The sequence below is a fragment of the Agelaius tricolor genome, unplaced genomic scaffold (genome assembly GCF_023055355.1).
Source record: "Agelaius tricolor isolate 1412-34295 unplaced genomic scaffold, bAgeTri1.0.p SCAF_20, whole genome shotgun sequence".
Lineage (NCBI taxonomy): Eukaryota > Metazoa > Chordata > Aves > Passeriformes > Icteridae > Agelaius > Agelaius tricolor.
In genome coordinates, this window is record NW_027269280.1 from 11,348,376 (window position 1) to 11,372,266 (window position 23,891).

At 42.6% G+C, this 23,891-nt stretch overlaps 2 protein-coding genes across 2 annotated transcripts; one reads left to right on the plus strand and one right to left on the minus strand.

Moving 5' to 3' along the window:
* Positions 1 to 1,043: 1,043 nt before the first annotated feature.
* UPB1 (beta-ureidopropionase 1) lies at positions 1,044 to 14,893 on the plus strand. Its single transcript, XM_071445615.1, has 10 exons — positions 1,044 to 1,230; positions 1,858 to 2,029; positions 3,471 to 3,558; positions 4,238 to 4,332; positions 4,586 to 4,747; positions 7,634 to 7,803; positions 8,475 to 8,556; positions 9,383 to 9,425; positions 10,144 to 10,298; positions 13,636 to 14,893. Exons 1-10 carry the CDS (start codon positions 1,130 to 1,132, stop codon positions 13,717 to 13,719), a joined length of 1,152 nt encoding a protein of 383 aa, XP_071301716.1. The 5' UTR covers positions 1,044 to 1,129; the 3' UTR covers positions 13,720 to 14,893.
* On the minus strand, positions 14,814 to 23,864 carry GUCD1 (guanylyl cyclase domain containing 1). Its single transcript, XM_071445616.1, has 6 exons — positions 23,707 to 23,864; positions 22,166 to 22,250; positions 20,558 to 20,723; positions 19,759 to 19,850; positions 17,934 to 18,175; positions 14,814 to 17,493 (listed from the first exon to the last, which is right to left on the minus strand). Exons 1-6 carry the CDS (start codon positions 23,741 to 23,743, stop codon positions 17,402 to 17,404), a joined length of 714 nt encoding a protein of 237 aa, XP_071301717.1. The 5' UTR covers positions 23,744 to 23,864; the 3' UTR covers positions 14,814 to 17,401.
* Positions 23,865 to 23,891: the final 27 nt, after the last annotated feature.

Below are 23,891 nucleotides of genomic sequence, written 5' to 3' on the forward strand. Positions count from 1 at the left end.
CACTTTCTGCCTAAAGTTAAATATTAGACACTCTCTCCCTGACATTCTTTTTTTTTTTTTTTTAATTTAGTCTAAAAGGCTTAATATTTAACTCAAAATACCTAACAACTGCAAATGCTAAGTGCTGAAAGTTGTTACATCCTCCAGCAGATACATAAAGCAGTGCTTAAATTCAGTGGGATATATTTAGAGAAGCGTAGCCATCCCTGGACTTCGTGTTCTACTCGAATGAGAAATCTGGTTGCTATGTTGTGAACTTCTGTGTGTTTTGAAGCAGAAGGCATGGCCCAGTGGTTCAGTGGGAAAATCTGTTTTAAACAGGGTGTCTGCCTTGGAGCTGCAGAAGGAAATGGCCTTTATTTGGTGCACTTTTATTTTGTCCCAGATCAAGGTCTTAATTGGTTCAATCCTTTATCTGACATTAAGTCTGGTTTTGGGATGGATTTCCAATTATAATGGGCCTCAAAATCCATGTTAAACTCAAAGTTAATTATTACTGGCTTCTGTTCAAAGTTTTACTGCAACTTTAGCGGACACACACATATCCCTGAGAACCACTGCCTTTTTATTACTTATTTCCAAGCCTTTTTGTTGGACAGGTACCACTAGAAAAAGCTCCTAAAGATGTTCTGCTTTTATATGAGTTATTTCTGAAGCTCAAGAGCTGGTCCAGAAGTGGCAAGTAGCCAGGAATGGCCTCATCCCCTCAACATCCCATCGGCAGGACTGATGGAACCTGGGCTGGTGATCTTTTTCCTTTCCTTCTTTTTCTTTCTTTCCTCTTCTCCTCCTCTCTTTTTCCCCCTTTTTCTCTCTTTCTACTCTGTGTTCATAGAGGGGCCAACAGAACGGATTTCCACGCCAAGTGACTTTTTGTGGACTCTCCGACTTTGTGGTTCTTTTCCACCATGACCATTTACAAGTCCTGAGCTCTCCCTGTCCCTTTGTGGCCGCACTCGCTCCCGGAGCGGCAGAGCCCGGCAATGCCCCCCCCCCCCCTTCCCCTGTCCCTCAGGGACCGTCCCGCCAAAACCCGTGAGGGGAGCGGGGCGTGGCCGACGGGGCCGCCCGGGGCAAAGTGCAGGGGCCCACCGAGCGCCTGAGGGGCTGCGCGCGCTCGGCCTCCGCCATGGCGGCAGAGCTGGAGTCGCTGGAGCTGTGCCTGGAGCGGCACATCCCGCCCGGGGAACTCGCCGAGGTGAAGCGGATCCTCTATGGGGGCGAGGCCAGGTGCGCCACCAGGACGGGCTCGCCCCTCGCTCTGCCGGTTTCCGTCCCTCCTCTCGTGGGGCTCCGCGGGGATGCCCAGCCCCGGTGTGAGGGGAAGGAGGCAACGTGAGGGCGGGTGTGCGAGACACAGGGCTGGGCTGAGGGGAAAAAGGAAAAATAGGGCTTGTGGTGCTGCAGTGAGGTGACTGGGGTATTTTGGAGGTGATCCAGGTGTGGGGAGCAGGGCAGTGTGAGGAGATGACGGACAGGGATGGAAGACATGACGGGAATAGTGAGCCTGAAAAGTAGGGATTAAACTTGAGGGAAAGACATGGGAGGGAAAGTGTTTGTAATCCAGCTATGGCAGGTGGAAGTTTGCGTGTGTGCTCCTTGATTTCTGCAGCAAGGTGTTAATGCCGGGGAATGACAGGAGGGCAGTGGGCAATGGGTGATGTGAGCAGTGGGATCAACCCAGGAGCTGGACTCTGCCTGTGCCTGGCTGACATGGTGACATTGGTGACTTGGGGCATGGGAGCTTGGGCGTCTCTGCAGGGTAAGGCAGAATTGTCATCTCCTTGGTCTATTGCATTCAGAACAGAAAAAGAGAGCGTCTCATCTTGAAATGTCTTTGCTTCCTGTTCAATCCAGAAAACTCGATTTGCCAACTGCTGCGCTGTCAGCAGCTCAGGAAAGAGATTTTGAACTACAGGGCTATGGATTTGAAGCTGCTTTGGAGCAATTGAGAAGGCCACGTATTGTTCGAGTGGGACTGATACAGAATAAAATTCCTCTTCCCACAGACACAGCAGTGGCAGTCCAGGTACACAGACTGGGACTGGGGCTGTTTCTATCTCCTCTTCTGCTGGATTGAGACATAAGACAGTTCAGTTGTTGCTTTTAGGAACTTACCATGAAATGTCTAATGATTGTCTGGCAGTACAGGACTCACCACTACTGGAGTAAAGCATTCTGTAAGAAATTTGAGTGACACATTTAGTTTTATTGTTTCTCAGAAACACCTCTTGTATTTACCTAGCACGCCCAACCTGCTTGCAGTTTTTCCAAAGCTAAATATTAGTAGCTCATTTTACACATGAAAATCCTTTGCCTCTAAAATGAAACACAAAATCATTTACACAAAATCAAAAGGGATGGCAACCAGTGGAAACCACAGGTGCAGTTCTTGTTTTAATTGAGAAATGTTCCATTACAGGAAAATCCATTAGAGGAAACAGATTAATAAAGCTGTGTTCATTATTCTTTGTAGAGCAGTGAGTGAAATCTTATTACAAGATAACATGGTTTAGTGGTGACTTGGCAGTGCTGGGTTAATGGCTGGACTTGGTTGATGATCTTAGAGGTCTATTCCAACATTAATTATTCTGAAACCATCATCTCTAAACATCTTGGACACAGCAGCACTGAAGTGACAAATCTGTATGGAAATAGTCTCCTGAGAGTAGCTTTAAAAAAGGGAAAGAAAATACTGCATTTATAAAATCTGGAGCAGTAGTTCTGTACAGTGACAGGACAGAACATTTCTGAAGTAGTTTGATTTGGAAAGATTACCTGTCACAGATGCAAGTCATTAATTCAGTGAACAGATCAAGTTTGTGGATCCTTTATAACAGCTGTTGAATAAAGTACCAGCTGTATTAATGATTTTATTAATTACTAGCTAACATTTTCTGTAAATCAATATACAATTTTTGATTTCATAGGTCACTGAAGTCTTGTCTTTATTAATTTTTTTTGAAACCTGAAAGTAGCAATGCAAAGTACTATGCCTATGCTTATCTTTACATAGAATATTCTAGAAAACGAATTAATAAACACATTGATCATCTTTCTTGGTAATAATTGCCTAGCTGTTAGGACAGAGGGCTTAACATCTTCCTGTAGGTTGTTTACAATGAGCAGCAAAATTATATTTTTTGTTAATTCTGTTTGGATTTTCAGCTTTTTGCAAGTCAGGCAGCACTGAATTTCCAGCTATATAAATGTTGCAACAATGGAAATAGAATCCCATGGATTCTTGGAATGTTTTCTCTATTTTCAGCATCTAAATGCTTTTAAAAATCTATATCTGACTGTATCATCAGTGTTCAGGGATGATACCTGGAGTTGCTGCCCCTGAAAGCAGTGGCTCTAAGAACAGAACAGGATAAGCTCAGAGTGAGCACAGGCTGTGAAGCCAGGCAGTTGCCCCCGAGGTGAGTTGCAGCAGGTGCCTTTTAATGGTGTGACATTTCTCCCCTCAGGTGGCTGCTCTGCACAGACGCATCGAGGAGATGGTGGGAGTGGCTGCCATGTGTGGGGTCAACATTGTGTGTTTCCAGGAGGCTTGGAGTGAGTATTGGCTGTGGCTCCCTCTGGGCTCTCACCTCTCAAGTGCTCTCTGGTTTAACAGCTGGCCTGTAAATGAGCAGTAGAAATCCTCCAAGATACAACAATTGACTGCAGAGATTTGCTTCCTAAAGGAAAAACCAAAGAGTCTGAGGTAGCAGAACTGTATGGAGGAGCTATGAGGGCTCTGTTGTATTGAAGACTGCCATATGGTATTTGGAGCTCCTTCATGGCATCCTTTATGACCCTTTCCTCATTTTTTTTTTTCTCCTAAAACTTTGGGGTTTTTTTCTAGACAGATATTAAAATTGAAAAATCTGTTTTTAATTTACATGATGTGTTTGGGGCTTAATTGAAGCAAACCCCTTCACTTTCATGGCCCATGAAATGTTTGTGAGAACAGGTTGTTCACACTTACACCAGTGACTGGGGCATGTTGTCTTTTTACCCCTGCTGAGACTTCACTAAATGCATCCATTCTTTTCTGGTTTGCCTTGTGTGAGCTCAAAACTCCTTGCCCTGGCTAAAAATGTTTTTAAATAGCTTTTGCCTTTAACAGTTGAAGGAAAACAGTTGAATCATTAATTGCTTAATTTTTTATCTGTATTCATGCAAATATAATATATTTCTTGAGTGACATGAACATTTTTTTTACATTTTACCCTGCTTTGGTGTTTTCCAGCCATGCCCTTTGCTTTTTGTACAAGAGAGAAACTTCCTTGGACTGAATTTGCTGAGTCAGCAGAGGATGGGCCAACAACCAAGTTCTGTCAAGAGGTAAAAAACCAAGCAAGCAAGCAAAAAAAAAGACCAAGCAAAAAAAAGACCAGCTGACATAATTTGAAGGAAAAGACAATATATCAGTGAACTGGCAGGCAGAATTTGCTGTATTTCTGACTTGCACCTGTGTTGTTTAACATTTCTAGTTAACATGTAATGCTGTTTTACCTTTTCTTTGAATTAACTGTTTTCAGCTGGCTGGGGTGCTGCAGGCTGGTGTCTAACAGAGGAACTGTGTTCATTTGTGCAGCTTGCAAAGAAGTACAACATGGTTGTGGTGTCTCCAATCCTGGAGCGAGATGAACTGCATGGTGGAATTCTCTGGAATACTGCAGTGGTCATTTCTAATTCTGGAGCACTCCTTGGCAAAAGTAGGAAAAATCACATTCCAAGGGTTGGAGATTTCAATGAGGTAAGGTGCAGTGTTGTGACAATCAGGTCAGTCTTACCTTGCAGCTCCTGTTTGTGCAGCATGTGTTGTGTCAGGAAATGCAGTGTGTTCCTAGAAAATGTGTTCACTTACTGTTGAATCAGTTTTTCTGAGGTGAAGTGATAGTTAATTTATCATGAAGGAATAATTTTTTTGAGAGTGATGAGTCTTAAAGGAAGAATAACATTGAATCTTGTTAGGTACTCTTCCTTGGCCCAGTGAAACTTCAAAAGAATCAAGTATCCTTTAAAAGGATTGTTGAAGTTACAGCTGTGTTATGTTTGTTGTGCATGATTGGCTTGGGTAGTTTTGCCATGTGTGCACATTGAACTTACTTTAATTTGCAGGGCAATTGTTTCATGGTTCAAGCATGAACATTCCTTGCAGCCTTTCTGTTTCTCTCTGAGGTTGTCTTGGAAATGACAATTCTTTTGCTTGTGCTTATTCGAGCAGAATCCCTTAATTCATTGTGCCTCTGAGTGAGTGGCTGGTTTATGGCATCTTCTGTTTACTAATGGCATTATTGCAGCTGAAGCCCCCAGCAGGTTTTGGGCCATCCTCCAGAATCAGAAACTGAACTGGCAGTAAAGGCAGTGATTGGTAGATCTGAAATGTGTTTATCCATCCAAACAATTGTCACGAGCAGAAAGATCAGGATTAAAAATTAACTGAAGTCTAAAAATACATTGTCTTACCTAACTAAATCTCTCCTTGTCAGCTCAAGTGAGTAATTAACAGAGGCATTTCTGCTAAGCACTGGAGGCTGCTGTAAACCTGCAGTAGCTTTTGTTCCCTGTCTGACTGCTCCAGTCGTCAAACTGGGGTGTCAGAACTTTTTTATTAATGTAAAAAGTTCTTTTGGGTCTCAAAACCTTGTGTTCAAAGACTCTGGAAGTTTTGACCTTGCTCCCAGACCTGATCAGGCTGGTTTGAGTTTCTCCAGAGGAGGCTGTTAATGGAGTTCTACACAATGAATTTCTGGCACAGCCTGTCAGTCACCAGTCTTACCTTGTATTTTTAACACTTACTCTGATATTTAATATTATTTTATCAGGTCTAGCAAAAGTAGTAATTAACAAATCCATTGGTTACTTTCCACATTTTTTAATTTGTTCTTTATGTAATCTAACAAAAAATAAATTCCTGTTGCTTGTGCTAAAATATGTCTTTCAGTTTTCCTGACAGTGTTTAGTGAAGAATCAACAGATTCCAAGATTCTCATTGTTTCCAGCTATGAAACTGTAATGAGAGACACCTAAAAAAAGAAAGTGAAACTCTATTTATACTTCACATGATAAAGTAAAAATTCTAAGAGTTTTGTTGCTAAAAGAAGTTAGTTCATAGAATCCTAAATGCCAGAATTACTACAAAACTGTCTGTTTATAGTTTCCAGATATACTGTAATGATCTGGCATTTCTTGTATCTACTTGTTACAGAATCAAATGGTGCTTGCCCAAGACATCACTGTCTTCAGCTGGCTTTGGTAGCAAAGCATTAAGTCCACTCTTCTGAGCTGAGCAATTCTGATAAAGCAACTTCAGAAACCACCCAGGCTACAGGAAGGGATTATATTCATCTGTGTTACTTTAATGTTGTTTTCTTTATCAACAAAGTTAAACCTCAAGGAAATATTGAATTTGAAATTGTTTCTTGTGGGTTGTCTCTGTAGGGCAGATGGGAAAGGAGCCTTGTTAAAATCATGCCCATTGAATCAGTAAGAACTAAATGGAAAGGGCACAGAGGTTGCTCTGTGGCCTATTCAGCCATGTGTGGGAGGCCTTATAAACAAAAATCAGTCCTTGAGACATCACAGTTTATTGCTGTGGAGAGGATTTTGACCTCTGGTGTGAAATAAAGAAATAGGAACTGATGAATTCCCTGAAGCAACAGCATTCTTGTTTTTCTTCTGCTGTTGTAAGAAAAGAAACTGAGAATAGGATAAAAAATGGAAATATATTCATTCAGCAGAATTGTTTTGAAAAAGACTTGTGTGAGCACCCACCATGTGGTCTGCTGTCTACAGACATGAAAGGAGATCAGATCACTACCAAGGGACTGTGCAATTTCATGAGAACTGATAATAAACAAGAAACATGAGGTAGATATTTTACTGCACATACTGAATCTGTAGCCCTTGGTTTCAGGTGATCCCTGTATCTCTCATGCCACTGGCCCACACTTACTGGAGGCCCAGGTTTGTTCCCCAGCTGCACCTGCTTGCTTTAGGCCTCAGGTGTTTCCACTTGCTCCAGCACCAATGGCAGTGGTGGTTACAAGAACAGATAATTTCAATAAAGAGGGGTCTGCTTTACAGCACACCTTTCTTCTGGGATGAGACACGAGTCCTGGAGGCTCAGGGTGCTGGACTGTGTCCCTTGCTCTTCTGTCCCACATCAGCACCAAAGGATGCTGTCAGCAGTCAGCCTGGCCACTGCAGGTTCTGTGCTCCCTTGGGATCCTCAGTATTGTGGAAGGAATGTTGGGTGCCAGGTTTTGTCTCCTTATCTGTGGATCTGTATCACTGTCTTTGTCCCTGTCTGAACCTGGTGATGGTACTCACAGAAAGCAGCACATTTTGGAAGTTCACTGCCTGCTGCATAAAAGAAGTTCCTTTGCTTGAAAGCAGTGTAAGAGTGTAATTCAGTGAATACACACTCCTGCTGCTGCCTTGGCATCTCTGTATCCATCTTCTCCACTGCCTAAGTGATGTTGTAAATCTCATCATATTATCCTCAGCCTTCCATCTACAGATTAAAAAGCTTTTTTAGTTGGAGGTAATTCTTTACACTTTTTAAAGAAGTCTGCCTTTGTGGGATTTGTTGTTTGATTGGACTTTTTCCTTTGGTTTTCCTTTTGTTTGTTTGTAGTCTACTTACTATATGGAAGGAAATACAGGACACCCAGTGTTTCAGACCCAGTTTGGGACAATTGCTGTGAACATCTGCTACGGGCGCCACCACCCTCTGAACTGGCTCATGTATAGCATGAATGGAGCAGAGATCATCTTTAACCCTTCAGCCACTATAGGGGCACTCAGGTAAAACACAAACTGATCTGTGCCATTGCTCCCTTTCTGGGTTAACTGAACTTCTGAGCCCCTCACTGGGGCCTAAAAGGCACCTTGCTGAGCTCTTGGAAGTGTAGTCTCCTTGTTTTGTCTTCAGAAAGGAGCCTGTATTCTCCTCCACCAGGAATTGTGGCCTTCCAGTCTCCTCCCAGTAACTGATTCTCTTTGAGAGCTTTATTGTGCATCAGCAGCTCTCCTGTCTTTGAGACAGCATTCACCAGCATCCAGCTGGTGCTCTGAAAACTGAGAGTTTATTTCGATTTTTTATGTAATATTTTTTGCTATATAGTAGGTAGTGGTCATGTTCAGGCTTATTGTACCAGCTTGCATTGTCCACCTAAGGAGCGTGGTATGAAATTGCAGTTTTCAGAACCAAGCTGAGATACCCTTTTCTCAGAATTTTTTTTAAACTGTTGGCAGTTTTATGATTATCAAGCCTCTTGAACCAGAGTGGACCAGTGTAAAGTGTCCCTTGAGATTAATCTTCTGCACATTAACACTAATTGCACTCGAGTGACTTGATTTCCTGGAAGCTGGCTGTGGCTGCTAGGCCAGAAAGCGTGCAGTGGGAGGCAGTGAGGGTGCAGGTGTAGCCCTGCAGGGTCAGTCAATGAACACTTTTCTGTCTGTGTGTGTTGCAGCGAGGCGCTGTGGCCCATCGAAGCCAGGAACGCTGCCATAGCCAATCACTGCTTCACGTGCCCCATCAACAGAGTGGGAACGGTTTGTATCCTCCTGGCTTCACTCATTCCATCGTTCAGGCCTGCCTTGAGCAGGGCTTTGTTCAGGGCAGGGACTGAGAGCACTGGGATGCATGGGTTCCCCTCCTGGGTAACCACTGTCCTGGGGTTTGTGATGTGATTTGAGGATGGACAGTGATGAAGAGATTGAGAGCTGCCTCTGTTGCTGGCAGCCTACTTTTGGTTGCAGCTGTTTCCTGTTCTTGAATTGAATCTTTGTAATAGGCACCCGCCCTTTTGCTAAGTCTCCCAGTTTCTCTGCTATTCTTTTAGCAAAAATGAGTGAAAAATTAATGCATCCTTAAGTCAGTGGTATACAACTTGTGGCTGTTTTACAGCTAATATCTCTTTCTAGACTGTAAAATTCTATAATGAAATTTAATAGTGCATGCAATAAGTCATTCTTACCTTCAGACTAGTCCAATTACACTATGTGTATATTTTTAAAATTAGATTCCCTGCAAAAATATTGTCCTTGCTGCTATGTGAATATGTTTGCCTTTTTTTGTGATCTGAAAAGATGTTTGGTTAACTATCTCCTCTTTTGCCTCTTTAAACTTGTGAAATGGATACAAGGCATGTCCCTAAAGTGTATGAGCAACAGGCAGTGATACAAAAAGACCTTGTGTTCCATGCTATCCATCACAGAAACTAGGCCCCTCTGATGACTCCCTTTAGACAGTGCTGATTGTGTGCCAGAAAAAAATATTTGTAGATTTATATAAACTCCCAAAATATGATAGACTAGCAAGGATTTCTTGAATGAAACGGAATTATACTGCCACCTATGGATTCCTCTTATTTCACAGGAGTACTACAAGAATGCCTTTACTTCTGGAGATGGTGGAAAAGGTAAGCTCAGAAATCACATTCACTACCAGTTCCCAGATTTGCTGGAAGTTAAAGAGAATTATCAATGAGGAGTATGAGACTTTCCTGTATGTACTTACATGTTGAAACACAGTAATTTGTGCTGTGAAAGCTGTGGCTCCATCCAGAGTGTGCCTGAGCCTTTCTTAGCCAGTTCTGGAGCAAAGTGTTTTTAGCAGCTGCATGAGAAAGGTCAGTGGAATCCATGGCTTAGTAGTACAACAAATGTGATTGATTTTTGGCACAACTCAAGAGTTGTGCAATATGAAATAACATCTTTTCTGTGTCTCAAATCCCAGTGTTTTCACCTCTGACCTTTTATTGAAAATAGAATGGGTGTATCTCTGTCAGCTGTTTTGAAAATGTATAATTTGACAATTAGAATTCATTTAAATGCAAAGTAAAAAGCAATGATGGGAATAAGTAATGGGAATTAATAATGAGAAAGCATAATGATGCATTATTTGAAAAGCAATGCAGGGAGATTTTCCTGATAACTTCATGGTGTTCTGTGCATCAAAATTATAACTGGCCAAAACTGGAGTTATTTTAGGATCGTGCTGTGACTCTTCAGGATGATTATCTTGCCTAAAGGACAGTGAGTCCCCAAGAAATGGAGTCAGGTTTGGTGGGACCCTGCATGTTAAGTTACAAACCTATTTGCAGATGGCAATTTATGCTTTTTGAAAATCTCTCTCAGCACACCACGAGCTGGGCCATTTCTATGGCTCGAGTTACGTGGCTGCGCCGGACGGCAGCAGGACCCCGGGGCTGTCTCGCACTCAGGACGGGCTGCTGGTGGCAGAGATGGACCTAAACCTCTGCAGGCAAGTCAGTGACAAGTGGAATTTTAAGGTAAGCCTGACTATAAAGGAAATACAATACTAGAACAAACAAGCTTTGATAATGATTCTGTGTGGTTGTGGGTTTCTCTGGCTCTGGATTGAAGGCACTCGAGACAGTGTTTCATGTTTGGACTCAAGTGTTTATTATTTCTTACCAGTAAAGCAGTCTCACTACTTTTCTTTGGAAGCTTTTCTTTAGAAGGCACAAAATGACCAACAATCTCTTGTAACAAGGTCTTTTAAGACTAAACTGTCCAATTAAGAGCTGACACCTGGATTATTTTCCCTTTTACTCCAATAACTGATCCCAAAGAGCCCATAATGGGGACTTTTCTGCCCAATTACAAAATGCCACCCAAACCCATAAGGAAGAAGAAGCATGAAGAAGAAACCCAGGACAACACCCTGTGCCCTCCATCGTGCTTCCATCCACAACATACTAAAAATCCTAAACCCTCAATTTCTCACCCAGTGATGCACCTGCACTGCTCTCTATAATCTGTTTCACACCTTTGTGGATTCCAGTCTATCTTGTAGTCTGGGAAACTTTCTCCATGAATGAGGGTCAGAGTCAGTGCTGCCCTGGGGGTCAGGGCACCCCAGAGCAGACACAGAAATATTCCCAGTGCCCTGGATTTCCACAATTCTATGATGTTACAATAGTTAAAAGGCAGCCTTTTTTTTAATTTTTTTTAGCAATTCAGAGCTTAAATTGTTGAAGCAATTTAACAGGATGTTATGGAGGCCAAAAGCATAAATAGATTTGGAAAAGGAGTAGCTAAATTCAGGGAAAGTAGGCCAGTAGCTTTGAGATGAAAACCCCAGCCTCAGGACCTTACTGTGGATTGGCAGCAGCTCTGAGGATCGCTGGGGAAGAGTTTTGCTTTCCTTATGCATGAGTGCAGCCATTTGTGCTGAGCTGAGCCAGGCTCATTGCCTCTACCTAACATGGTATATATTCTTAATTGTCAGTTTGGGTGAAATGTGGTGAAAACCCAAACCCACAAGCTTGAGAACTTTCTGAAGGCAAAATTCTTGCAAGGTTAACTTCCTGAATTTGTGGATATGTTGAAACTACAGAGAAAGAACTGTGTACTGTATATATTCATCTCTGAACCATCTTAACACACGTTTGAATTTATCTAAATCAGATTAAGATAGCTGCAAGCCACTCCATATGGCTTTAACAAACCTTATTTATTACTATTTTTTTGTATTCTGAGGTAAAGCTAATTTGGTTCATCTTTCCAGAGGGCATAATTGGATTTAATTTGTCCAGCAGCAGTGCTGGTTGAAGAAATGGCTGCTTCAGCACAGCAGCTTGCTAACCCTTCAGTTGTGCCACTCCAAGCTGTGTGGGGTGCTGTATTAGATACTGATTTAGTGGAGTAAGCAGATTAATTTTTTTTAGCCAAATGATTCTCCTTTTTTATTCTTATCAAGTTTACAACAGGCCACACAAAGATCCTGTTGGAACAAAAAAAGAAAAATAGTGGCAACTCTGGAAATAGGCTTTGTTGATGAAGAAAACATCTTGTTTGCTTTTATGGAGACAGGTCTTTTGTTCCAGTTCTCAGTTCTGCTAAAGACTAGAAGTTTTCCTTTTCACTCTTAAGATCAGCATGATTTGAATCCTAACAAAATAGACCAGAACTCCTGGCTAGCAGCTGTACAATATATGTAGGTTCTTCAGGGATCACCTGGTATTTAAAATAAGTAATCATTTGCAAGGAGTGTCAGTTTTTGAGCATCATGCTACTGCAAACAGACATTTATTTTATAGAGCTGCTTTATTTGCCTGTTGTTCATTACAGTGTGGTGCAATACTCAGCGTGTTTTGATGTCAGTTTGACACAAAAATGAAAAATCTCTGTGGATTTGAAATGCTAAATAAGCTTTATAATGAAAAAATAGTAATTTCCTATCTACAGCACAATTTCTTTGCTAATATTGCTAATCCATACAGAGGGACTAAAACCAAGAAGTAATTTCAGGTCATCTTCTGGAACAGAATTGCATTTGTTATTTTACAGATGCCTGTGGTAGGCATGTGGTTGTTGCCATAATGGAATTAAGTTGTGCTGAAGGATTCTTAGCTCTCCACATCAGGCACGCATTTGGTTCTGCTTTGCCACGGCTCTGAGCCCCTTAGTGCAGAGCAGAGGCTTGGAGTGTCAGGCAGCACATGGAGCATTGCTCTACCCCTTAGCAGGGCTATCTGAACAAAAGCAATTGGACTGATTAGGAAAGACAAACAGTAAAAGCAAAACACTGCCCTTTGGCTGATTTGTGTAGAATTGTGTAGTTTTTGTTGTCTTCAACTCCTGTGCTTTCAGCACCTTTATTTCATGTTGATGGTGTGGAGTGCTATTGTTGGCTTTTGGCACTTAAGGCACAGCTGTGGTTTTGTTTATGTGACAGGGGAGAGCTGTTTCCTTTTCCTCTCACTTGTGGCCAAGACAGAGGTGGTTCTTGCTGAGGGGAATGAGGAACAGTGGTCACAGGTTTTCTCACCCTCTTTAACAGCAAGTGGGAGCTGAATTAATCTGCTCTGGTATCTGCAGTTTGCACCCAGTGGTGCCTGAAAGGGACATTCAGTAGAATGTCTTTGCTAAACTTAGAGCAGCAAAGGGGTGGAACCAATTAAATCAAGTGATTTGCCCAAATATTGTGGGTTGTGCACTCAGAGGAGGACAATGGCACCACATCAGGTGCTGTATTGCAGCACTTCCAGCACTTGCTCTGTGGCCCAAACCACAGCTATTTTGTATTATTAATGGGTGAAATAAGAGTAACCCCAACAATGTCAGTGGCATAGATGCAAACTTACTGCTGGCAGCAGGGTTCTTTGTTGTCAAGGACATGACATGAAGCCCTAATTACAGACACTCCTCTGCCTTCACTGACATAACTTAAAAAATTGTCAATGCATAAGAAAGCAAGTCCACCTTTCACACTCAGCTTTCAGCTGTCCAGAACAGCTATGGTAAGTAGAGGTCAGTGGGCATGACTGTCACTGAAGGAGAGCTGCAAAACAGGAAGGTGTTCATTTAAAAGTTGGACTTTTCAGGGTGCAACTACACTTCTTTTTGGGATAGAAATACAGTCCTAGGCAACATAATATGAGTTCTCTCATTAAAAAAAGTTTTCATAAAAAAAGTTTTTATTAAAAAAAGTTTGCTAAGGCACTGGAGATATTGATTTTGAGGGAATTATGTTTTTGATGTTTGGGACAATTAAATCATACATTGTCATAGGAAAAACCAAACAGTAGATATAAATATTTTCTACTGAAATATTTCTGTGGCTTACTTGAAAGAACTGAAGCTTTGATTTTTCTTTTCCAGATGACTGGTAGATATGAAATGTATGCAGAAAAGCTTGCTGAAGCAATCCAGCCTTTCTTTATACCCAATATCATCAAAGAGTAAGAGAGAGCATCTCATTACACTCAAATGTTACAAGCCAAATTCCAAGTTACTGTTGGGTTATAGCTTTCCTGTGTTGCTGTTTTAATGTTGTCAGTTTAATTTCATGTAACCAATTTTAAATAATAGGAGTCAGAACTGTGTTACGTAAAATAATTGAAATGGCTTCTTCAGTGTTTGTCATTTACACTAATGAGTCTAAAGTTGTTCCTTGCTGGAAATACCTCCAGTGTTTTTCTAGAGTAGATAGACATACAGTGTACTGTGGTAGAGTTGATGGGATGAATTCAGAGGACATCAAAATTTTTATGTTTTTAAGCTTTGCATTGTACATCTGTTTCTGCTTTCTGGTTTTTACCCTCTGCCCAAATGCATAATTTACAGAGAAATGAGGCAGAAATTGTTTTCATCTGGGTTTTGTTTGCTTTTTCTGCTTACAAACTACTTGATGCAGTTCAGGTACAGCTGAGTCATGTACCAAACATCCCAGCTGGGTGAAGGTCTGTGGGTGCTGTAAAGCAGGACTGCTTTGGTTCTGTTGCCTTTACACAACCACAGCTGGAGCTGTCTTTGCAGGGCCCCTTCTAGGTGCAGAAGTCTTGCTCAGGGAGATGCTTTGGTATCTTCTGAAGCTCAGTGCCCTGAAGGGAAGCAGAAATAGAGACCCTGGCCAGTGCACAGGCAAGGCTGGGGCAGTTGCCTGCTTTTCACTGTGAACACAAAGCTCAGGATGGGGAAGGAAGACTCCTTCCCTGGGGCTGCACTCCAGTAGGATGTGGTGGCTGCAGAGTACACAAACCAGCTCTGGACTAAAGGTACCAATGCTACATTTGCTGTTCTTAGGTAGTACTGAAACTTTAGTAGTATATTCAGTATTCTTAGCTAGTATTCTGAAATTTTGCTTCATATGATTTGGGTGATGGCAATGGGTGTTCAGGCAATGCAGACTGAATACAATTTACAGCCCAGCAACTATGAAATTGTTGCTAGTAATAGTAAGAAATATTTGAACTCTTGTTTTTGTTTTTCTGAATTACAATTTCAGCTTTTCAAAACCATTATTTCTAACAAACTTGTTAATAAATGCACTTGCTACGTTATGTTACCAGGTTATTTGTGAGCTTCACCTTTATTGAGAATGGCTTAATTACAAATAAAAATATATTTATGTATAAAATCCCTGCATGTAAAATCCCCTTCCTTTGCTATTGACATCCTGACAGAAACAAAGCAACAGAACATTTTCAGAGTGTTTTGATAGACAATCTTGTAATAGGAAACAAAGTTTCAGAAAATGCAGGTGTTCTGGATGCTTGTGCAGATGCTTTTTCAGTTGAATTTGTGTCACATACTCAGTCTTTTCACTGGGCTTTTGCTTCTCCCTTGTGTTTCCATCTCTCACAGCCATCTTCCATTTGGCAGCTGTATGAGATCCTGCTGTCATACTGGACCTCTCCTTTTGTCTGCACTAGCTGAGACAGCTTTCTTTATGTTTCACTTTTGTTGAAGCATTGAAACCCTGGGTACCCAACACTTAGCTGTCAGTATTGTTACACCTGTGTGTGCACTTCAGCACACTCAGCCTGCCCTTCAGTTCATGTTTTCTATACACCCAGGATTCACTTTTGGCAGTGGAAACAGTAAGATGCTGAATGCCAATGACAAGCCTTTGTAAGAATTGGTTTTATTCAACTAATCAAGCCTGCTCTAAGATAAATCCTGTGGCAGTTTAATGGTATTGAATGAACTGCCTACCTGAAAATGCATGGGTTAAGGGGGTACTCTAACAGCCTGTAGCTTCCATACCTGTTAATTATTAACAGAGCTAATACACTCTCTCAAAATCAAACATCACGATTTTGGCCCTGGACATAAAAATTCCCAGACCAGGAGTCTTGTGGTTGTTCACTTTGGAGAGTTGAAAGGCATTACCTACAACAGGTTTGGTACCTTTCTTCTGGAAGGATTCTGCTGCTGGCACTGATGGACCAGTTCTCCACAAATCACATCCTCCCTGTTGCTCATCACTGCCAGAATGTATTTCAACTTCACCAATGATAATCAAAATGTGACACACAAAGCTTCCTGTCACACACTTTTGTTTGGGTTTTTTTAAGGGTTACTGCATTTTAGATGTTCTGTTACTATTTTTTTGCCTTTGTAGAAAGGAGCACTCTTGACTCTACTAAGTACTTAGTCAACACTGTGTACTTTTCAGTTAGTCAACAATGATACATTTTTTTACCAAGATAAACACTTTCTTTTTCTATGCTGAAAGGAGAATTCCTATTTATTATATCCACACAGTTTCAGAACTTGAACAGTTCTTTTCCTAAAACCATGCCAGAGCTGTGGGACCTCTGTCTTCAGTGCAAATTTTCCTAGTTTTATGTCAGTGCTGATTTTCCTACTCACGTTCATATAGGCAGGACTGAAGATTGAGACTTGGAAGAAATTAGGATGGATGAAGCTGAAATAAGTGGTTTTTTCTTACACTTCAGAGTGCTCCTCAGGTACCAGAGGAAAGGGCTGTGAATGGGTGTTACCAGTTTCACTTAATGTCTCCATATAGCAACAACTTAATCCACATACAGCTGCAGTATAAGAGCTAGAACAATCTAAGTTCCTGCCTTTTTACTTGTAGAAGGTATGTTTGTATTTCCTCTTTCCTTAATTGATTTTAGCTCTTCGGAGAATGTCACTGAACTAATACTAACAGCAAAATTTGGCTCAAATTATAATTTAGCATTTTAGATACAATGCAGTAGATGCTGTCAGATATTTACACTTTACACACAAAATATATACCATTAGTGGGGATGATAATTTTCTGCATTTGCTCAATAAGTTTAAATATTTAGAATGTTCATATTTAGAATGGATTCTGCAGAAACTGGCACATGTGTGTGGCATAACATTCAGAGCTTTTTGCAAAGAGCAGTAAAGACTTCCAAGTGCAAATAAAATCTTTCCACTTAAAGTTCTGGAGCAATGTGGAGCTCTGAGCAGTCATCCAGGAGGATTTAGCCAAAAGAGACTGAGTTTGTAATGCAAGGGAGTAATTCCAGTATTGCAGTTGCATAAATGCTAAATCTCTGTGAATTTGGTAGATGGGAAGTTTCCTACATTGCAGACAATACTGATGAACCAGCAAGGCATTTTTTTGTTATTTAAAGATGGTTTAAATTAATAATTTTTCCTTTTACAATATCCTGCTGAACTTCAAATCCATAGGTTTTGTATGAAGACCAGCCCTTCATGCTTTGACAGAGAGAGAAACAGGTATTTTCTATTTTTTCCTTTGTTTACCTAAACCTATGCAAATATTACCAAGTGTTGAAATTCATAAATTTGGTGCTTTTTTTTCTTATGTGTTTAATTTGAAAATAAGCTGAAAGTGAACAGGCTTTGGGCCTGTATTTTAGAACTGCTGTCAGATGTGCAATTTTGAAAATTAGGGGAAGAAAAAAACCAAAGACAGATATTGCAAAATCAAAAAAACAAAAAAAAAAAAAGGAGAAGGTAGGGACAGCATTGCAATATAGTCCTGTCAATGTCTGTAAAGCCTCCCTTGGTGGAGGTCCCACTGCAGTCCAGGAGGGAGGTGTGTGCAGGGGAGTCCTGAGACGAGCAGCCAGCTGCCCTGCAGGCTGTGCAGGAAGGAGCAGGAGTGTCTGGGTGGGTGTCAGCTGTCAGTGTAGATGAACAGAATATCTTCATCCGTGCCATAACTTGTCCTGGCTTCCTCAAAGTTACTGATGCTGGTGCAGCATGTTCCTGGAAGGAGGAACAAAAGGTTAGAAAAATGCAGGATTTGCCAGTGAAAGGTTCTTACATGGGATGTAACAGTAGTATAGAGACTACACCCAGCAGCTTAGGTTCCAGCTTTATTCAGGTAGGTTTTTCCCCTTAGAGAGCTCCCTGAAGTAATGCTGCAGGCAGGTACCAAACTGGCCCTTCTGCTATATTCTGCACACAGACATTTCAGCATCTCTCACAACCCATCTGAAAGCCAGACAAGCCAATTGCTAGAATGCCTATGTGAATTCTTCAAATAAATCACATCCCAAAATGCAGCACTGATGTAATTAATGTGGCAAAACCCCTTCTGACAAATTGGGCAGTGATGCTTAAGATGCACTGTGAGGGGAGCTCCAGCTGTGGCTCTGTGGCTCTCGGTAGGAATGCACTGGCTGAATCAGGGACAGGCTACTCACGGTCAGCATAGGCAGGGTTGTTGTAGTAAATACTCCCTGAGGCTTTGTTGTAGCCACATAACACAATGAAATGGCCCTGGTAGTCAGGGCTCCTGCAGAAGCACTTCTGTCCAATGGGAAGGAAGCAGCAGTATTTGACAGGACTTGAGCAAAGGTCACACAGCAGCAGGACTGCGTTCACAAGGACAATGGCGATGTGGCCCTGGGACAGGTGGTTTTGGATGTCTTGAACGGTTACTGTGCTGCAAGGAAAAAAACACACACACTTACTGAAAGAGGCTGGTGTAAACAAAGTGCCTGATGGTGGACAGTGCAGCTGGCACTTGATAGATACACTATAGATAAACTTCTTTATCACAGGTTCAGATCTTTAGTGTTAAACCCTGCAGGCTTTGCTATGGACAAAGCCTGACAGAACCTGTAGCATTCACAGCCTTTTCATTTTATTGCTGCTGCTGAAGTGCAGAGCAACAGCTCTGGGTTCTGCAGTAACACATTCTGAGATGACACATCAGATGCCCCAGAGAACAGAATTAAAGGAACTGGCAACTCACTCAGTAACTTGAGGGACTTCTGTTGCAGGCAAATTTTAAGTGAAATGTTCTCTCTTGCTGTTAGCAAAGCTTATCTCTGAAACACCAAATCTTTATCAGGTGAGTGGTTAAATGTTGTGTAACCACTAACCAAATTAAGATGTACCCAGATATGCCTCTGTCACCCAGGACTGTCATCCTCCTAGCTGAAGTTTTGAATTGCCTCATATTTTAGGCTTTATTTCTACAGAGAGTAAGTGTTCACCAAACATCACCTATAACCTCATCTGTTGAAAGCTGTCCCTCTCTGAGGCAGATGGTGTGTTCCATGTGCGTCAGAAACTCATCTCTTGGATCAGTTCCAGGTGTCTGTGCTGTGTGCACCACCTGGCTGAACTCGTGTGCTTTGCATTTAATCCTTCCCCACTCTGATGCCCCAGCCCCAGTACTGCACAGGTAAATGTGCCCTCTGTCCCTGCCTTGATCAAGGCCACAGGCTAAAGACTGCAAAAGCAAGAGGGACTGCGTGTCCCTTCTGTCCTGTCACAGCTTATTATCAATTAAAGTGAAGGTGACTCCATGTGTGTTAGAAAGGACACTTGATTCTGCTAAATATAAGTTATGCTCCAGCATTCAAATGTTATTGTGGCTGCCCCATATCCTCTCTTCTTTCCTTACCCCTAATCATTTACCCCAGTTTGACAGCAGGGATCCAAATCCATTCCCTATAAAAAGGGATGCAGCTCAAGTAGGATGCTTAGTCATTCCCCAATCAAATTTCACTGCTGATTATGAAGATTCTGCAGTTTTTCCATTTCTTCTGGGTTTGTAGTTCTTTCATGGAGTTCCTTATTTCATGGTCTCCTTGGCAAAAGCTCCTATGCTAACTTGTAATTTGCATGTTTGTCTGGGAACAGAGATCCATAATGTTTGTGTAGCTCTGGGAACAATGAGTTCTGTACCCACACAGCATTCTCCTTAATTCCAACAATGACCAATTAGAGTGCTGTAGGCACTCCCTACTGCCTAAGTGTAATGGATAACCAAATTCAAAACATAGTCAGCTCCTATCAGCATTTTCTTATCACTTTGCATCATGACTAATTTTTCTTCAAACTTCATTATTAGCTCTTGATGTGCATGAGGTTTTTTTGAGACAGCTATAGGAGAAAGACACTAATTGGTAAAAAAAGGCTTAGGGCTTGATTTCAGTCTCTTTCAGTGATTTAGCCTGGTGCCTCCAAGAAAAGCAGAGGCCCACAGAATCTCCAAAGAGAAAGAAAACAGCTTACCATTTCTCCACCAGCACCTTGCAGTCTTTGGCTTGTGCAAAGAGCTGATTCACTCGATTCTCTTCTGTGTCAAAGTGCTTCCTGTAAAATGACTGTGGAAATAACAGAAGTTCTGAACTGGAATGGTGTTTACCTTGGGTAATCCACCACTTAGAGTCTGCTAGCAAGAGCCTGCATAAGTTAGAGCTCTGGCTATGGGATAAAAGATCTCTCCCTTAGTTTGCTGGAAACAAGGCAAGGATTTCTGCTCTGAATTATAAATTAAATTTGCTCCTGGTCAGTCACTGTTGCAGTTTCTATCCTGTGGCTGTTCAGCTGCCTACATAACAGAAGCCTGTCTGGTTTCCCAGGGGAAACTGGGCAGGAGCTTGCAATAAAGTCACCACTGCTACAGGCCCTGGAGAGGCCAAGCTCTCAGTGGATGGGAGGCTGAGTTCCCCTCTCACCTCTAGAGGTGGATCTTCCAGGTCAAGGCTGAGGCACGGTGGTGGGGAAAGTGTGGAAGCTAAACACTGCTGCTGCCCAGGCTGTACCTGTTCTGTAGATAAATACAGGGCTTCAGTCTCCAAGGCTGTCAAATAGGTTGGAACCTTTCATGAACACTACATGCAAACTTTTTCAAAATTCAAAAGTTGGAATCAATATGGGATCATACTGCCTTTGGAACAGATTTGTGCCAATTTTGGCAGTAGGTCAAATTAACTGTGGTTGACTGTCAGTAAGACACCAGAGCTTTTACAGCATGACACTCAGGGCTTTTAAAGCTGCCTGCTCTCCCCCTGTGGATGAGAATACTGACCTGATTTTTGTAGCCCTTGTCCACTCCGAGTGTCTGGGTGCAAAATTTATGCTTAACTCCGAAGTGCCGCATTAGGTAGGCCAGGTCAATAGTCCAGATACTCTTTGTTAACTGGAGTTCCTGGATGGCTTTCTGAAACTCATCATTGTCCAAATGATTCAGGTACCTACAGTATCAAGAAAGGCAGGGGAAGGGAAGCACAGGTCTTAGGAGAAGCAAAATGTGTGCTGTAGTCCAAGCCTCTACATCACAGCACATAAAAACTGAAACAACAGGCTTGGCTAAGAAATAACCAAAAAAAAAAAAAAAAACCAAACCAACCCACAAAGGAGACAGAAATTCAAGGGAAGGGAATAGGGAATATTTAACTGGATTTATTGCTGACTTTTTAAAGTTGGAAATGTGTGGTGCCTTGACTGTTTTAGAGTACTAGAAGTGTACAGGTGCTGTACCAGAGTCAAGCTGGTATAGAATTCTGTCCTGAAGGGTTTACAGTGTAATGTACAAGAGTATTAGAGCCAACACAGAAAAAAGAGTTAAAGACTAAAACTTCCTTCACACAATAGATGGATTTTAAAAGGAGGAGCTGTAAAGGAATTCAGTAAATATTCAAAGGAAGCTTGTCTTAGGCACTGATGACACAAAAGGAAGAAAGTGAGAGATGGAAGTCAGGAGGAAGCTTGGGACAGGTTGCAAAGGGGCAGAGCAAGGTAGCTACGGGGAGTTCTGAAAGTAAGAAAACAAATGGAAGTAAACGATAAAAAATAAAAAGCAACTGGAATTGAGGATGCAGGGCAAACAAGGTCAGATCAGCAGGGTAAGAAGATTAATCTTGGAAGCTGAGTTTTGGGCAGACTGGAGTGGCAAAGAGGTAAAGGGAATAGAGGTTACAGTAGTCAAGATGGGAAATTACCAGCACACGGACTAACGTCTTGGCAGAAGGGATGGAGAGAAATGAAAATCTTCTGCTTCATATCTACTAAGTGGACATCTAAATAGGTATTTCTCCTGCACCTAAGCTCATGTTCCTCTGTGGAAGGAAAGAGGAGTTCAGCAGGACAGCTACTAGTTCAAAAAACCAAAAATAAACAAAAAAACCCCCAGAGGGCAACACAATTTTGAAGCTGAAACTACTCTTGGAACACAAACACTCATCCCACAGGTTGGGGCTCAGCAGGACAGAGGTAGTACAGGTACAGCACACACTCATAAACTGGGATACACCTACCCATCACTTGAAAACACAGAAAGGAATCAGATGAGTCACAGCTAACTATGATTTCTTAATCATAACAACAGGAAAGGCAACACTTTCTATGAGCTTATGCATGCCAGCCTGCAAAGTTCAGAGCTGATTAGCTATTCTGCATCTGTGTAATTAGTCAATTATTCAAAAGGGTTCAAAGTTCACTTCAGTTTATGTTTTCCCTGGCTTCTGCTGGAGAGCTGGGTCAGGCCCAAGCAGCAGCCACTGTCCAAGGGTACCTCAAAAACTGCTGCTCTCCTAAGACTGCACTCAGGGCTGCTCCAACACACCTCTTCTCCCTGGGATTTGCCTCCTGCTGCCCCTCCCCATGGAATGCATTTCCCACTCTGAGAGGCACTTACTGAAGCACCATCCTGGAGCAGGCCAGCCCGCAGTCCCAGTGGTACAGCTGCTGAATCACGGGCACTTTCAGCTGGATGCAGTCAACTGTGTGAGCAGGACACAATGTCAATCCATACAGGAATGTTTTTCCATGCCACTAAAAGTCAGCCTGTTCTCAGCACTACAACCATGGAAACTTAGGAAAGTGGTTTTGTCTGACTGGCAGGTGGATTTTTTTTTCTTAGGGGAACATACATTTAGTATTTCTGTAAAGATAAGAATTTGGTTTAATCTCATACTCCTTTATTGTTCTATACCTAGATCACTGGCTTTCCACCCCTTTTCCCTTGGAAGTTTCTTTTTCTTTTCTTTTTTTTTTTTTTTAATGGGGTGATGTACCCACCACCCCTCAATTGAAGCTGTGTCTCCTCCTGGATAACAGCAGGTAAGACACAAGTATTCATCTTTTCTCTTGTGTCTGATTGTACTTCAGTGCCACAAGGGGAGTTAAACCGAGCTGGGAGAAAACACCAGGATCTCTGGGCAGGAATCTCTTAGAAAACCCCAGAGATTTCTATAGATGTCTTTTTTTTTCTCAGGGATGGTAATTTACAGAATTTAAACAAAACAAGTTAAAACTCGCAAGTAGCACCGTTGTCCTTTTGTATTAATTCCGTCAAAACCTCAGGAGAGGGAAAATTAATAATCTCTGCCAAAAAGTCCAAAAGTACAAACTCCATCCTCTGCCTCAGTTTTTTATTTTTATGGAGCTGGCAACGTGGAGGTTTCAGTTTCACCACTAGCAGGACTTGAAGAGTCGTGCCTGTCACTGCTACTTCAGCATTGACCAAAGCGCGTTAATCACAAAGGGCTTTTCTCAATAACCTTTGATCTAGAAAAGGCCTTTGAGAAGTTTTGTTAACAAGGTCCTCTACATTTTATGATGGGAGTAAAAATGCATTTGACATCACGTGGACTCGTTTAGTTTTGGGGTAATATGATTTATAGAACTTTTTAGATAATGTTGTTATATTTTTCCTAGTTGTGCCCCTGTTTAACCATGACTTTAAAGAATGGCATACCAGTTGATATATTCAGTCTTTTAAATTCATGTACCAAGTCCAACATTAACCACGGAGTACGTGTTTTCCACGTGAAAGCTTCAGAGAGCAATAACAAGTTTTCTTGGCCGCCCAGCTTCCAGTCACCTGTTTCCCAACACACCGAGAGCTCTTCAGCGATGGCTGTGGCTGTCCCGAGGCGAGACCAGCCCGTCTATGCCGTGCCTGTAAATCACCCTGCGAACCCTCCTGTGCTTGGCCAGCTCCCGCCGCCCCGACCTTACCGACGGAGCCGGCAATTCCCCATCGCTGCTAAGGCCAAACCCGCGGCTCGGCAGGACCGGGAGGCCGGCGGGAGCTCCGGCGGGGCCCGCGCTCCCCGCCCGCTCCCCGCCGCCCGCTCTCCCCGGCCCGTTCCGCGGGGCGGACTCCGCCTCCCCGCCGCCCCCTGCCCGCAGAGGCCCCGCCGGCCCGAGCAGGGCTGGACGGGCCGCACTGACCTGGCGGCGGCTCGCCGGCCTCCCGGGGGCTCTTCATGGCGGTGGCGGCACCCGCCGCCCGTTCACTGCCGGCCCCGCCGAGCCGGCGGCGCGGCCCCGGGGCCCGGCGCTGGCTCCTCCCGGAGGCGGGGGCTGAGGGGGGCCGGGCCCCGGGGCGCTTGCCCCGCGCCGTGGCGGCGAGGAGA